The 16,518-nt window shown below is 38.7% G+C and overlaps 1 protein-coding gene across 4 annotated transcripts in view; it reads right to left on the bottom strand.

The window, feature by feature from the left end:
• Positions 1-16,518, bottom strand: part of UBE2D3 (ubiquitin conjugating enzyme E2 D3) — a 28,571-nt gene that overhangs the window by 11,683 nt on the left and 370 nt on the right. For 2 of the 4 annotated variants that reach the window (XM_042984117.1, XM_015537031.2), the window contains exons 2-4: positions 15,288-15,443; positions 993-1,056; positions 874-905 (exon numbers count right to left, since the gene is read on the bottom strand). In XM_042984117.1, the coding sequence (XP_042840051.1) occupies positions 874-905; positions 993-1,056; positions 15,288-15,311 (120 nt within the window). In that variant the 5' untranslated portion in view covers positions 15,312-15,443. Of the gene's footprint in view, positions 1-873; positions 906-992; positions 1,057-14,742; positions 14,765-15,287; positions 15,444-16,214; positions 16,478-16,518 lie in introns of those variants that run through there. The other 2 variants (XM_042984116.1, XM_042984119.1) reach the window with 2 other exon arrangements.

Here is a 16,518-nt window from a genome sequence, read left to right as displayed (position 1 = left end):
ACAGAGATGGAAAAAAAAAAAAAAAAAAGATTAAAGTTATCAAAATCAGAACTACGGAATAAAAACTTATTGATCCAACCCATCAACTGGCTAACTTTTCCAAAAGCATTTCTCCTTTTAGAATAATACCTATTTATTGACCATTATCTCACCAAGTACATTATTGACATTTATGTTGAGATTAAACCACCAAAAAGGGGGGAAGAAAGCAGATTAAGACATACATAGAATAGAAATCCTAAAGTGCCTTCCAAGTCAAAAAAAATATTAAGTATTGTGCAAGATACAGTCTTACCCCAGGTTGTTTTACTGCGCTCTAATTCTGTGAAATTCTTAGATGGTATCCATAATTCTGAATATTCAATTATCCAGCATATACAGTTTCTTATCTACCCAGGATAGAAAGGAATTTTGCTGTATTCAAAATATCACTTTCTACCTAAAAATATTCAAATTTTGTAAAAATCTAAAGTTCTATACAAACATCAAATACAATAAAAACTTAGATTTTTGGCAGCAAGAGGAATTAGATCCATGGTAGAGCTAATAAATTAAATGGTCTATAAATAACAGGAAGCTCTGCAACAATGCTTTACATTACTACAAAAGAAAACTAGGATAAAGTGAAAAAATATTTGATAGGTCATAGAGATGCTAGACTCTAGAACCCGAATACAGGGACAGACACATATAATATATGTAAACAAATGACTAATTCATTAAATTTTTAGGGCTTTCAAAAGCTGTACAACTACGGCAGTTCCAAAACGGCATTACAAGGTTAATAAAATAAATATGAGACTAAGTTAAATATAACTAGGTCAATGTTGAATTTTTAATTAAAAGCAACAATTTTTAATTCTTAATACTTACAGGTCCCATAATTGTGGCTTGCCAATGAAACACTAGGGAAAAACAAAACAAAACTGTTATCTAAAAATGTACAAGCTTTTTTGAAATTAGCCATTCAAATCAACTTCAGAGTTACTTACTGTCATCCCCAACTGGACCTGCAGAACATTGTGCTGGAGGGTCACGGGCCAAATCACTAAGTTCCTACACCAAAACAGAAAATGATGGGTCATATAACCATAACAACAAACAAACAGAGTCAATAGTTTATCTTCACCCCATTCTTTAAGGGACACACAATCATAGTTCACATTAATACATTCTAGTAAAAGAAAACATTAAGTTAACCATAGTCCAGATCGTGGAACATAATAGGCACAGATACAAAAATTCTTGTTACATCAACAAAAGCCATCCAAACCAGAAAAGTTGTATCAGATACTTTCACAGCTTAAGAACTGAGACAGTTCTCAACATTCATGTTGTTTGCTTAACTTTCAGGATATCTCAGAAGCCCTTATTTCTACTATCCTAAATCCTCTGTTGTATCTGAACCACACTATCCACAGACCTCACTTCCACTTGAAAAATCTCTAATGGGGCTAGGTAGGTAGGTATCCTTTTTGATTTGGTCTTATTGCTGCAACTCAACTATGTTTATTACCCTGGAAGACACTGAAATTTGCTCTAGGTAAAACATGCAGTTTCCAAAATTCCATCAGACCTTATATTTATAAATATGTACTTAGCCTTTCCAGGACTTATATGTAACAAATATGGATAATTTAGTCAGAAAATAAAGTTGTTTCTTTTTTAATTTTTAATTTTATTTTAGAGAAAGAGAGTATGTGTGGGGCTCAATCCAGAGCAAATATCTGCCTCTCTCACATGGTCCAAATACATTTCAGAAACTAACCAACTGTTGCACAGTGATCAATCTAGATTCACTCCATTTAAAAACAAAACAAAACAAAACCCCACAATGCAGAAGAATTGTCCTTGTAATTGTTTCACAAAATTCATAAACCATGACGTTGTAGCTCTAAAACTAAAAATGTTACAAATCAATTATACCTCAATAAAACTGGGAGTTGGGAGTGCTGATACACTGCCAACTTGCTTCTCCAACTCACACATCTGTTTTTAAGGTTATCAAAACAGCCAGAAATCCCAGGATACACAACTTAGGATAACAGAAGATCAGATCAGACCTTTATGCTTGCCTAAATAAATATACCTTCTTATGTTCAACATATTTAAGAATGGGAGAAAATTCATCCCAACCACCGTGGATCCTGATCAGTAGGAATTACGGAAACTCTGAACAGAGATTTAAACAACTGGTTAAAAGAAACTTATGTATGGGGGCACCTGGGTGGCCCATTTGGTTAAGCCTTCTATTCTTGATTTCAACTCAGATCATGATCTCATGGCTTGTGGGGGTTTGAGGCCCATGTCAGCTCTGCGCTGTAAGCACAGAGCCTGCTTGGGATATTCCCCCCTCTAAGTAAATAACTTAAGAAAACAGAACAAAACTATGTATGGTTTTAACTTAAAAACAAAAACAAACACTGTTACAAATTATCAAATGATTCTGAATCAAGTATTTGAAGTTATTTTTTGTTTTGTTTTTTAAGGCTTGATGTCCAGGGGGGAGCCCAACACGGGCTTGAACTCACAACCCTGAGATCAAGACCTGAGCTGAGATCAAGAGTCTGACACTTAACCGACTGAGCTACCCTGGTGCCCAAAACTACCAATTTTTGAGTAAAAATAGAAATGTACTTGAATTAATTGACTACCCATTATTAAGCAAATGACTTTTTCATAGGCCAGATTAGGTTTCATATGGCAATTATTTACATCCCATAACCAGCCACTTTTGTTATGATGGGAATCTACTTTAACACCATCTCAAAGCATTAAAAACTTCATTGTTGGTAAAAATCAAGTAGTCTAGTCAAACTGACATGACCAGAGAATTCTCCCATGTTCCAAAGCTTATGTAACAATTTCTACTGTTTAGCTGGCCCACCAAAAAATAAAAAAAGCCAAAAGCTAATTTATACAGTTTAATTATCTTTCCTTAAGGAACACAAGGGTTCAAAAAAGGGGGTCTATTTTAAGGTTAAAAACTTATCTGTTCTAAACCATCCCCCCTTCTTTTCCATAAAAGATTTATCTCGTTTCTTACATTGATCTAGCCCAAATTATGTCCTTAATAAACATGTTTTGAATACAGATTTGCTTATATGCCAGAAAAAAAGCAGTTATTTTTAAATAAAACCAATCTAAACGATGGCTGCTCTAAGTGACCTTGAAACAACTTCATTATAAATTTCAGGAATCTATAAAGTTGACCTAGAATAAACCAACACCCTATTTAATGTTAAAGAACATATTTCTTACAGAGGAAAGAAGTTTTTATGCATAATATTTATAAATTAAGCCTTTATAGTACTGGCATTATTCTAACTTTAGAGTGAAGGTCTAATTTGAGCTCTTCCCTCCCAAAATTTCAGGCTCTTATTACTCAGATAATTTCTGAGTGTCTTATTTTCTAAGTTCTCCATGACCAAGATGTCTCTGAAGTAATAATCAAAGATCTAAAATTAGGTCAATTATCTTACATACTAAAATCTACTTTAAATACAACATTGAAAAAAAAAACCAACCTGAGTTATTTTAGGGATCAAAACAGGTCTTTCAAATCATGTACCAGCGTTCATCTCTAAGATAACAAGTAATTCTCATGACATTATTATGCCCATAGCATAAGCAAATGAGAATACGTAAGAAAATCTCAGCAAGAAAAATTATAAGAAAGCACAGTAAGAGGTCACCTCAGATGCTCTTAATGTGTAAGACCTTTTATCTACTCAATAAACTATCCATCTTACCCTGCTTTCATGGAAATGCTTTTCCCTTACTCCAAAACATGTGATTGTAGTGTTTGGTTAATGGTGGCTGATAACCACCCATTACTCAGGGCTAATCATAGAATTTTGTTTCTTTAGCCTCAGTGATTAGCTCAAAGGGCTGGAAAGTAACCTAAGCCAAGCCAGGACCTGACCTAATCAGGTCCATCCATCTCTGCCTGGTTTTTCATATTGAAGCTGGGAAGACTTCTTCCTTCTCTAACTGTAAGGATGTGACCTAGAGCTATTGGCAGGCATGTGCCTTGAAATTACATGGTGAATCCAGAGAAAAAGAGACCACATTGGGCAAAGGAGATAATAAGAGCTGACTTGGCATAAAGATATGCAATTTCAGTCCCTGAGGTTGTGGCTTGCTCTGGTTCCTATAGTTATTTCCTTTGATTGTTAACTGCTCCAGTTTCCTTCTAACAAATCCAAGGGAGAAAAAACCCCAAGAGTGAGGAGAGACCCATTCTAAGCAGAAAGTTCCTGGGAACCACGGCCATTTATACAGAGCTTATCCCACTAAAGCACAATGTAATGCTCAAGTCTTGTTTTTTGAAAAACATGTAAGAAATCTAAATCAAACAGTCTCAAAATCAAGCTAGAGGGAGCAGGGAGAAATCATGTATTCTGTCTAGCAACTTTTAATCTAATCACAGAAACTAGAAGTTAATTTAAATCCATTTCTAAAATGAAAAGTAGTATTTGCTATTAGCTAAAGTTTCACCATCATTTATTCACATATAGGAAAAGTGCATATTTGGTGTCAAGCATGTTAGGTCTGAATATACTGAGATAAAACCCGAATCCCTTCCCTAATAGACTGAGTTAATATAAAGTGGGCACAATGCAGAAACAAAAAACTACATTTCAACAACTTTAAGTGCTTAAAAAATACAGACATTTAAATGCTTTGTGAATCCTGAAAAGGTAACCACTAACCTTGCCTGGGTTTAAAAACAGTGACAACTGAGCTGAGTCCTGATGGAGGGATAAGCATTCCAAGCAGAGAACCTTATTCAAAGTCAAGGGTATGAAAGAACAGTCTACAAAAATTTGCTTGTAATTCTGGTATACCAACCAGAAACACAAAAGAGTAAAGGTAAGAAGGTAGCACATGTGACCAGAAAGGTTAACCATGGCTTGATCTTTCAATAGCTTTGAATATATCAAAGACCATCCCAAAGGCAATGGGAACCACAGAAATTTTTAAGCAGGAATAAGGCAAATCAAATTTGGGGTGTTTTTAAAAAAATGTAGAGACAATAGTACACTAGAAAAAACTTTCAATTACTTTAAAATTACTAGGTCATATCCTAGAAGTACCCCTGAATCTGTGTACCCAGGCTGACAAGTAAAGCTGAACATTTTTACTATATTTCCTTCTTATTAAAAATAAAATGCTGCAGAGAGGTGCCTGTATGAATCAGTTGGTTAAGCATCTGACTCTTAACTGGCTCAGGTTCTCATGGTTTGTGGGATTGAGCTCCGCACCGGGCTGCACACTGAACATCACGGAACCTGCTTGGGATTGTCTCTCCCCTGACCCCCCCCCCCCCCACACACACACAAAAAAAGCTATAGGAGCACCTGGGTGGCTCAGTCAATTAAATGCCCAACTCTTGGTCTTGGCTCAGGTCATGATCTCAAGGTTCAGGAGTTTGAGCCCCACATCGGACTCTGTGCTGATGGCGAGAGCTTGGGATTCAATTCTCTCTCTCTCAAAATAAATAATTTTAAAAAAATGCTACAGATATACCTGAAGCTCCCTCACGTACTCCCCAATTCTACTTGCCCCTCAGAAGGTCACAGATTATTTGAAATTTGGTTTCCACTACTTCTCCCCATTTTTATACACTACTAGATATGTATCTCTTAAGAATATATAGCATTGTTTTGCAGGGCTTGAAATTTTAACTATATATATAGATTTGTATTCACGTATATTTCTATAGATACCATTCAGAACATTGGCTTTTAAAAATTTTTTTCTTTTAGAGAGAAAGAGAGAGAGGGAGGGAGAGTGTGAGTGAGAAAATCTTAAGCAGGCACCACACTCAGCGCGTAGCCCAACATGGGGCTCAATCCCACGACCCTGGGATCATGACTTGAGCCAAAATCAGGAGTGGGACCCTCAACCAACTGGGCCACCCAGACCCAGGCACCCCTAGAACACTGGCTTTTAACACTATTTGTGACAAGCACTTCTAAAATTAACTATTAGAGTTTCTATCCCCCATATACCCATACAAAAATTTAATCTGTGGGTATCACAGACTCATCTCCGTATTGTAGGAATCCCTAATACAAGGACAGAGAAGCAGTAACTACATTAGGAAGCATTAGCAGTAATTCAGGTGAGAGTAGAACATGAACTAAGTCATGGAGGATTAAAAAAAAAAAAAAAAAAATCTTAAATACCAACCATTTTACCCTTACAAAAATCTTACGAAAATAGGCCTGATTTCTATTTTACATCAGAGGAAAGACTACATGCAAGTGTACGATATACTAAGCTTTAGGATGTGTAGGAAAACAAAAGTTGTGTATCTACTAGACACTTGAAAATTAGAGATCTAGAAACAGATTTCAAAATGGCTCCTTTTTAAAAAGGATGTCCTTACATCAAAGATGCATTTAAAAAAATTTGATACAGCATTTGGCATACTGAAGAAAAAAATTTCAATTGCACTAAACCAACTCTCCACTGTACTTTTAAAGGAATAAATGCCCTAGATTGAACAGGATATGGAAAACTGAGGTTTTCATAGGATCAGTTTCTCCATAATCATTCAGTTAGTTTGCATCTTATTACTACACTCAGTGTGAATCTAGTGTTACCTATTTTTTAAGTTACATGGCCTTTAAATTAAAGCCAACTGAGAAAACAATTATCCATTCCACTGCAAGAGGAAACTCTATTTACTGGACTGAGATCAATTTTCAATGAAGCACTCAATGAATTTCCAAAAGTAATTTTGTCTTTGGTAAAATCATACTAAGTACTGAAACTGTTAGCTCTTTGCTCCCTAGTAGAGAGGAACGTGGAAAGGACCAGAGAACAGCTCACATATAGCACCTGGGAAGTCTTCATATGATGACCATCCCTTTCCCCAAGAATAGCATTACTAAGGTGGGCTCTTGCCCAACTATTTTTTACTAAATTTTTTTTTAATGTTTGTTTGTTTTGAGAAAGAGTGAATGGGGTCGGGGCAGAAAGGGAGGGAGACAGAGAATTCCAAGCAGGCTCTGCACTGTCAGCACAGAGCCCAACATGGGGCTCAAACTCACGAACCATGAGATCATGACCTAACCCCAAATCAAGAGTTAGATGCTTAACCGAGTGAGCCACCCAGGCGCCCCATAGCCAACTATTAAGACCACTAAAATAGAAAAGAAGTTGTCAGGGGAGACTGGCACACACTAGGAGTTGCTTAAAGGCTCCACTCACACTGAAGGGACATAAAATGGATCAAGGGCATACAAGGACATAAAACAAACAAACAAACAAACCTCCTCACCAAATTTAAATATTTTTTTGTCATGGTATGTTCTTCTGGAGGAAATTTTTTTTTTGATCATCTTCCTCTGAACTGCTTCACCTGAAACCTTCCTGCATACTTAGCTAGTATGAAAATCCAGGCCTTTTCTCACTTAGAAATATGCTTCTCTATTCCATTTAAAAGCCTAAACAGGGCACCTGGGTAGCTCAGTCGATTGAGTGTCTGCTTTGGCTCAGGTCATGATCTCGCGGTTTGTGAGCTTGAGCCCCACGTTGGGCTCACTGCTGTCAGCACAAAGCCCGCTTTGAATCCTCTGGCCCCCTCTCTCTATCCCTTCCTTACTTACACTCTCTCAAAAATAAATAAATAAATGTTAAAAACATAAAACAAAAAACAAAAAAGAGCCTAAACAGACCCATAAGATAAGGAGTCAAGCAAATCTCTCCAAAAGGCAGACAAAAGGTACAGCTTAAGGCAGGGAGTTCTCAACTGTAGGTACATGATTAAACATTAAGTATGACCATTCCTTTTGTGGGGCTCCTACAAGAAAGCCCAGCTTATCTTTAGATCTTTGCTTTGATCATTATAGCACACAGGATCTCTTTGAAAGTTGACTATTAGAAGTAAAACATGAAAAGACCTAAAAGTCTAAACATACTGCTAAATATTTGCTTTTTGCTTCTCTACTGTATCTACATCTTACTCATTTTAGAGGTGAAATGACTAACCAGACTATGAAGAACAAGAAGCCAAGGCATTAAATGCAAAGGCCTAAAGAGATGATGGGAAGTACAAAAAATGGTCTCTGCCATTAAAGAATTCATAAGTTGGAAATACAAGAACTATTTATGAATAATGAAACTACAGAGCAGCCATATCAATGAGTGTCCAGTAAGATTTAATGCCTCTAGTAATAATCGTTTAAGCATCCTGCTGAACTTTCTAATGACAACCACTACTTACACATTAGATCAACATAACCAAAGTCAGCATTTATGAAATTACTGTGCTAATGCCAAGTTCATGGGTTCCATCCCTGAGTACAGTAATTATCATCACCATGTTCACAATCATTTGTTATCCCATACTCCACTATCCATCATGCACATTATCACCCAAAGGTCAGAACGATAGCAGTATAGATACAACTCCTATCATAACTTTTGGGAAAACTTAAAAGGTTCATGCCATTACTGACAAGCAATTTCTTGTATTTTACTCAAGAGTCCACTTCTTTCAAAACTTTTGACTTAGAGACCAGATTTGTAGAACTACATGAATCAGCACTATAAAGACATCTCTTGCCTCTTAAAACCTACACTGAGGAGCAACATAAAATACTGCTTTGGGGTCTGGATGAGATGAGGCCATGAAGTGGAAAGAAGAGTGCCTTTACAAGAAATTTTGAGAGAAGACTCACCCTCACCAAGCCTTTACAACCTTACAAAATATAAAGGTACATATTCAGACGAGTGATAGGACAAAATGCTATGTAATTATTGCCTGATGAGAACTGCTCTAATTGTTCTTATAAAGATCAGGTTTACTATGAAGTAAACAAAAATTTTCTTACTAACTTTAACATCGCGAAATTTCTATATACTGTGTGTAGACACAAATGGTAAGGAAGAAAACAGCAAACATTTCAGAAATGTATGCTTACCAGAAATTATTTCAAAAGAAGGAAACCTGGCAAAAATATTTTAGGATCTGAACACTTTCATAGAATTGCAGACTTAAAGAATGAAAAGAAACAGTCACTTTAAAATCATTTTAGTTTGGAATTTACAATTTATGCGAAATCCTAAAAGTTTCTTTTACTTTAAGAATTAAGAGGTAGGTGCTACAAACCATGTCTCATTACATCACTGACAATATAGTAACTTCCTGTTTAGCTGTAATTACAGGTGAGACAGTGTGCTTGCTCATTACTCAAGATATAAAGAATGTCTTGAATGAATACTACTACAATTTTCTTTCTTTAGATCACCATTTAAATCACTTAAAATTATTCAAAGCTGTTCTTTTGTAGGCATTATCTAAATGGGCAAAACAGAAAGCCAAATTTAGGTTCTCAGCTTTGATACATGAAAACACACAAGGCATTTCATAGATAAGAAAAAACAAAAATTAACAGCAGTCCTGTGGTTGAAAACATCCAATTATACATTAGCTTTGAAATGATAACAAGACTAGGATGAATGTGAACAAGTACTCCATCCTAAAAACGAACAAGTAACCAAGTAGTGATTCACAACTGAAACCTACAAGGCCAAATAAGACAAATCTAGCTATGAAAAGTTGTCAATCTCAATGATACAAGATTATACTGAAAGTATTGTTGCAGATAAAAATCAGATGTTTAGGGAAAGTATAAAACACTTCATTGAATTTTTCCCTTTCACACATAACAAGGCAGAGGATAGTTTTGAGAATCTTATCTAGCCAGATAACTTAGCTAGTAAGATATTCACTAAATGCATTCATTCTTAATTACACTGTTCAATTTCAAATAAGATCATGCCGTTGGTAGTAAAACCCAATCAACAACATAAAATTTTCCAGTAAAGTAATGAAAATCACTTAATCTTGCTGATTTCAAAATACTACTGGTTTGACAGAATTAAGTATAGTTATAAAACCCACCATAAAATGGCAAAATATAGCATAAGCAAATTATTTAAATAATCTTTAAAAAAAAATTTTTTTTTAACATTTATTTATTTTTGAGACAGAGACAGACAGAGCATGAATGGGGGAGGGGCAGAGAGAGAGGGAGACACAGAATTGGAAGCAGGCTCCAGGCTCTGAGCCGTCAGCCCAGAGCCCGACTCGGGGCTCGAACTCAGGACCGCAAGATCGTGACCTGAGCTGAAGTTGAACGCTCAACCGACTGAGCCACCCAGGTGCCCCTAAATAAACTTAAATAAACTATCTTTAATAATAAGTAAATCTGGGGCACCTGGATGGCTAAGTCAGTTAAGCACCGGACTTTGGCTCAGGTCATGATCTTGCGTTTCCAGAGTTCAAACCCCAAACTGGGTTCTCTGCTGTCAACTCAGAGCCCTGTTTCAGATCCTGTGTCTCCCTCTCTCCGCCCCACCCCTGCATCTCTCTCAAAAAAGGTAAAAAAACAGTAATGGGTAAATCTGATATAAAAACAAAGATTTCACCCCCCTTTTTAAAAATTTATTGTGAGAGAGAAAGAGTGAGGGAGAGACAGAATCCCAAGCAGGCTCCACCCTCTGAGTGTGGAGCCCAATGTGGGGCTCCATCCCACAAACCTTGAGACCATGACCTGAGCCAAAATCAAGACTCAGAACTCAACTTATAAAGATCAGGCACTCCCCTTAATTTCTTTTAAATAAGTGTTTCCCATACTTGACTTAGATTCTTGAAAGTTAAGTTGTACAAGGTGACAAACCCTTATTCATGTGTTTATATGCTTGTTTCTTCCACTCAAAGCAGAGACTCTCATGGGTAATGACAAGGCTTCCTCATTTTCTATCTCCTGGGACTAAACTACTGTGCCAAATGGAGTAAAACTTCCCTCAGTTAAGTATTGGTTAAATGATTACCCCGATGTTTGTGGATCTTCACCAGAGGGAGGCTTCAGAATCACCTAAGGGACATTTCAAAATCATGCCTGTTCCCAGAGAAAATGATTCCATATATCTGGTAAGATCCTATACACTATATTAAGAACTCTGCTCAATTTCCTGACATATAAATGCAACTCATGTCAAAACCCACGAACAAGAACGTATATTATGGAATGCAAAAGCCAAGCTAAGATTTGAAATCTTACTCTGAAAACATTTTTATGTCAGCATTAAGAACCTACTGTTTTCTTTACTAGAAACAGATCATTACAGTAAAAGTATTTGGAAAAATTGCAAGAATTTACTGTATCTTGGATTAACAAGGTGCACGGAATCCATGAGTTAAATTCACATATAATCTAGTAACAGATATATTGTAAGTAGCTTCTCCCCTAGTGCTAATAAGAGTATTCAAGTTTATATTCGTAGGAATAACAAAAACTAGAATTAACACTGCAAAAGAGCAGGATGATGAAGACAGTGTCAAGGTAAGTGCCTCTTCATAAAATAAACACCAAGGTCACCATGACCAGTATCCATGAGTCACACAACTGTCCCACACATTTAGTTGGCTACCGAAAAGCCTTGAGGATCCTAAAGAAACACCTGCAAAACTGTGTATCCAGCCTATAGGCTCTTTGGAGACAAGATATTTTAAGATACCCCTAGCAATTAGTTGGAACATGGCAGCTCCCAGTCCTTTAAGAGATCAACCAAAAAGAACATTCACTCCCGCTTTCAAAACTTATGTTAGTGAATATCTTAATTCACAAACTAACTATAATCTAAGAATAAAGTGAAATTCCCATTATTTAAAAGTGAAGTGGGAGAGGAGAGCAGCAGCTTATTGCCGGTAGTAAAACTAAAATAACATTCATTCACCTGATAAAATAGAAACAAATGGTTCAGAACAGCAGTACACTATGGAGTTCAAGAGCTTAAGCTCTTGAGGTAGACTGATCTGAACCTCAGTCACTAGCTGTGTAGCAAGTAACCTCTGTGTTGGTTTCCTCATGTATAAAACGGAATGATAAAGAGCATCTCACAGAATTGTTGTGAGAATTAAATAAGCTGATTTCCATAAAGGGCTTGGAAATAGTTTGGTACACAGTAAATGCTAAGTCCTCGCTATTACTAGCAGCAGAATGATGCAAAAGAAAACCTTTTTGAATACTAAAAACATAAAGGATGACATAACAGTTAAGACACAGAATGGAGCCAGACTGTCCAGGTTCCAATCCCAATTCTGCTATCAGAGATGAACGGTAGGTTTTTGTTTTGTTTTTTAACCTTTCTGTGCTTCAGGTTTCTAATCTCCAAATGGGGATAATAATTTAACTGTACCTACTTCCTTGAGTTGTAATATTAAGTGAGTTAATACAAGGGTTTCAAACAATTCTGACACATTGCAAACCCTCAAAACATGAGTTACTCTTCTAGGCTTGGCTCACATTATATTTTATGTGCAGTTCTTTTTAAACTTCCCCAAAATACAAGCACTGTAGTTACCTGGTTTAATGGGAGTAGTATAATTGCCTATGGTCCTCAAACACCACTAATCAACTTGGGAGTTCCCATTTTTCCTTTTTGTTGTTTAATAAATAGCCTTGTAAAACCATACTACAGCTAATTAAATAAATAATACAGCAAAAAACAAGTAAGATTGTTTGAAAAAGCTGCCTGGTCTAAGAAACACAATATATTTTAACGTAAGCTTTAGAAAAAAACAAATCCAAAAGCTTTATCAAATGAATACTGGCCAAAAATAATCCAACAATAAGCATTTCAATAAAGCATCAACAAAGAATGTAAGTATCTTAGTATTTGGAATTCGGGGGCTCCAAACAATAAATTAAAAAAAAAAAAAAGAAAAAAGTGCATAACACAAGAAATACCATACTAATAGCGATGCCTACTTGACCCTGTATTTCTAGAACAGAAATTAATAAAACCATCCCCCATAACTATCACTCACTAATACTCTTTGGATCTGGGATTTTTTTTTTTTTTTTTTGAAGTTTCACCATGTGATTCTGAGAGTAACAGCTAAATACCAAGCCACATGCCTTTCAAAAACTTTCTGTACATTGAATCAACAGTCCTACATAAATATTGTTTTTTCCAATTTGGAAAGTATTATGTCTAGTTAATATATTACGCATATCTTCAAAATATTTACAACAGAAGACAACCTGATGTTAATGAAGAGTACTAAACTACAAAAGTTCTTTAACAAGATTTTGAAAATTAAAAAGTGATATTAAAATAGCAGTAATAATCTGAATGCCATATGCCTGTTCCAAGCCACACACTAACCTCTTTAATCCTAAAATAAACGAATAAACAAATAAAATCTAGGACCCTAAATCTGTTTTGCTCACTACTGCAGTCCTAGCATCTAGAACATACTAGGCACTCAACTATTGTTCATACGTAACAAATACTCATTTTATAGAGGCATACAAATAACTTGCCCAGTCCTAGAATTCTAACTGGAGCATTTCTGCTCCAAAGTTCAAATTCTTAACCATTATATTGCCTCTCTAGAGCTTTTAAATAATTAAAGTGGTGTCACAGCAGCTGGGTATCACCTGTAAAAGAAAAAAAATCAATGAGACCTTCCTTTGAAGTTCCACATGCATAAAAAGCTATGGGTTTGAAACTATTCCACATCTTAGTAGCCTGAACTAATTCTCACAGATAAAAGGTTTTGATTTGTATTTAATGTTATATTCTTAGTATTAACTATGCTTTTCCAATGTATTGCTGGCCTTCAAAGTGGGTAAAGAGATGCTTAATCCTTTTTGCTTTAAATCTTAACTCTTACAAAATTTTTCCTCTCCTCTTCCATCCTCTCAAAATCACAGAGATTTAAGTTTATATTTCACATAAACACACAATGACAATGCAATGATGGACTAAATCAAAATTCAAAATTTCAGCCTCGATACGTTCCATGAAGATCTGAACCTTCATCTTTCATAATATCAGTGTTGTCAAATAAACTCCAAAGTCATACGTATTGAATAAATCAAAATTAGGCAGCATCAAGTCTACTTAGTAAAGCCAAGTCCTTGTCATTCCTTCCATGCAGGACCCCTTTAAAAAAAGTAACCCATCAAAACCAAAGTTTCTAACCCACAACCTCCTCTGTCTCCTAGTTTTAGTAAGGCTGAATTTATTCCATGACATTTTTTTCAAGTTAGCTGTAAATACTCCACCCTCCTCGATTGTGCAAGAACCAAACACACCACACATACACAAGTTACAAAAAAGGGAAATACAGTCTGAGAGTTTGAATATAGATAAAGTCTTGAGCAGGACGTCTTAAGAGCTATGTACAATCTGATGTAAAAGTTAACATTTAACAAAGAGTATCATTTTATATTATTAGGAAAGGAGATGCCGGAAAGAGCCTGAACCAGTTAAAGCAGCCGCCATCTTAAAATGCGGGATAGAAGTTAGAGCAAGAAAATGAGACTAAACCTCCGGACGTGGAGGTTCCGCTCACTCCCCAAGCCTCGAAAAATCCTTGTTTCACCCCAATTTCCATGGACAGTTTAGTATCAAACCACATTTTAGGTAGCGAAACATTGTTCCCCGAAAGTGTTATTAACAGAGCCGAGGCAAAACTAGGTACACCTAGCCTTCCCTTACTGCCATCACACCCCTCGTCCGCCCCCCCCCCCCCCCCCCCCCCCCCCCCGCCAAAAAGAAGAGAGCTTCCAGAAGCCTTTTACATCAGTTGCCGGTGTCCCTCAGATAAATAGCTTCGGGTGAGAAGCCTCAGCTACAAAACATAGGAAGCGGTAACATTGTGTCAGCCCATCTCCTCTCAACCCCACTTACTCTTGTGTAACCAACCTGCCCCCAGTCGATTAAGTTTGACGAGGCTCATTCACTACTTTTCAGCCACTAAGAGACGTCTACACCGACCCCCAATGAAGTTCGGGGCCCGCCAGATTTACACGTTCTTCTCCCCCGAGTTTCCAATGATTCTTCCCATAGGAAGCCTAAGATCCTTGATCTTACAATTGAAGTTTTTAAGCACCGAGAATAGGAAGCGCCATGACATCTGCTGGAGCGTCTCTCGGCAATTCTGACCTCAAACAAGACTAACTCCTCTTTTAGAAGCAGAACCGAGGCGCCTGAAATCACTCTCCCCCACCCCTAATTTGCACCGATTCCACTGAAACATACACAAGATAACACCTCATTCGCCACAAGTGTTGTTCTTTAGCTTGAAAATTCACTTCTTTAAAGTAGATCTGCGTTTCCCTTCCCCCAAGAGAAGTGACCCAAAGAGGGACGTTTTCATAATTATACTTCCTCCCCACCCCCACGCTTTCCTCTGGTACTGAACCTTCCTTTCCTCCTACGACCCCATTCCCTTTAGCCCCAAGGGTTACCTTATTAATCCGTTTCAGCGCCATCGTCTGTGCTTTTCGTCTGGCTCCTCACTCTCCCGGTGTGTGCTCAAAGGTCCGGCCAAAACTCTTGATTATCCGGGCGGCAGGGAAAGATGGGTCTCTTCGTCTCACACCGGCTCTGCCAGACACAGGCGCCTTTTGCAAAAACGGAGCAGATCAGCACTCGCACAGGCCCCGAAGAGACCCTGATGAATCCAGGTCCCTTAAAACGGTCGCGATCCGGGGTGGGTGGGGTGGCGTGGCAAAGCCACCAACAGCCTCTATGCCGTGCTTCGGCCCGAAGAGGAGGCGAAGGTGACGGGAAGAGCGGAGGGGCGGCTACAAGTTTGACTTCCCGGCCTCTCGATAGGAAGAGACCCGGGTGGGAGAGGAAGAGGCGTAGGAGAAAGGGGTGGGTGCGGGGCAGGGTCCGGAGCCCAGCAGAGGAGGAGCCGGGGCCTAGTCGGCGCTATGCCGGCGTCACTAGGGCAAAGAAAGGCTAGGGGGGAGGGGGAAACAGGAGACTCCGGACTTCTTTCGGTTTCTGCTCAAAGATGCGGCCAGGGAGGGGAAGGAAATAAAAGAGGGAAGGCTTGATATGTGCTGCTGTCCCCGCAGCTAGGGCTATTCTGTGTCGGCCCCTGACGCCACCGTACACTCCGCCTTCCAGCGCGCTCCCGCACGCGCCCGCCCAGCCACCGCCACCACGCGCCCGTGCTGCCCCTGAGGCTCTGGCTTAGGCGCGAGGACGCGCCCATTCCCCCACCCCTTAAGCAAGACAGGCCCCGGCTTCTCCAGCCATCCCACCCTACCCCACCCAACAGGCTGGTCGCTCAAGCCAACCAAGGCCTGTATTTCCCCTCTTACCCGGCCGGCCAGTGGGCCGGCCTCCCTTCCCATCCCCTAGCCGTCCACACCCACGCGTACAGAGGGGCCGGGGCCTCCCTCAAGCTGCGGCCTCGGCCTCCTCCCCGCGCGGCAGCTGGTGCCTCCCCGGCCCTACGGGGCTCACGCGCACGACACAGCCACAAGATGTCCGCTCTGACGGAACTACTGCCAGCTGCCACGCTCCGCCCCTCCCCCCTCCTCCTGCCTCTTCACCACCGCGTATCAGTCCGCCAACGCCGCCGTCGCGAGCACAGGACGAATCTAAGGGTGAAGGGGAACGGTTTACTTCCTACGTCCAGGGTTGAGTTTATCTATGCTACCCCCTTTTCCTTTTCGGAACAGC

The sequence above is a fragment of the Panthera tigris genome, chromosome B1 (genome assembly GCF_018350195.1).
Source record: "Panthera tigris isolate Pti1 chromosome B1, P.tigris_Pti1_mat1.1, whole genome shotgun sequence".
NCBI lineage: Eukaryota > Metazoa > Chordata > Mammalia > Carnivora > Felidae > Panthera > Panthera tigris.
This window is presented reverse-complemented; position numbering and strand designations above follow the sequence as displayed.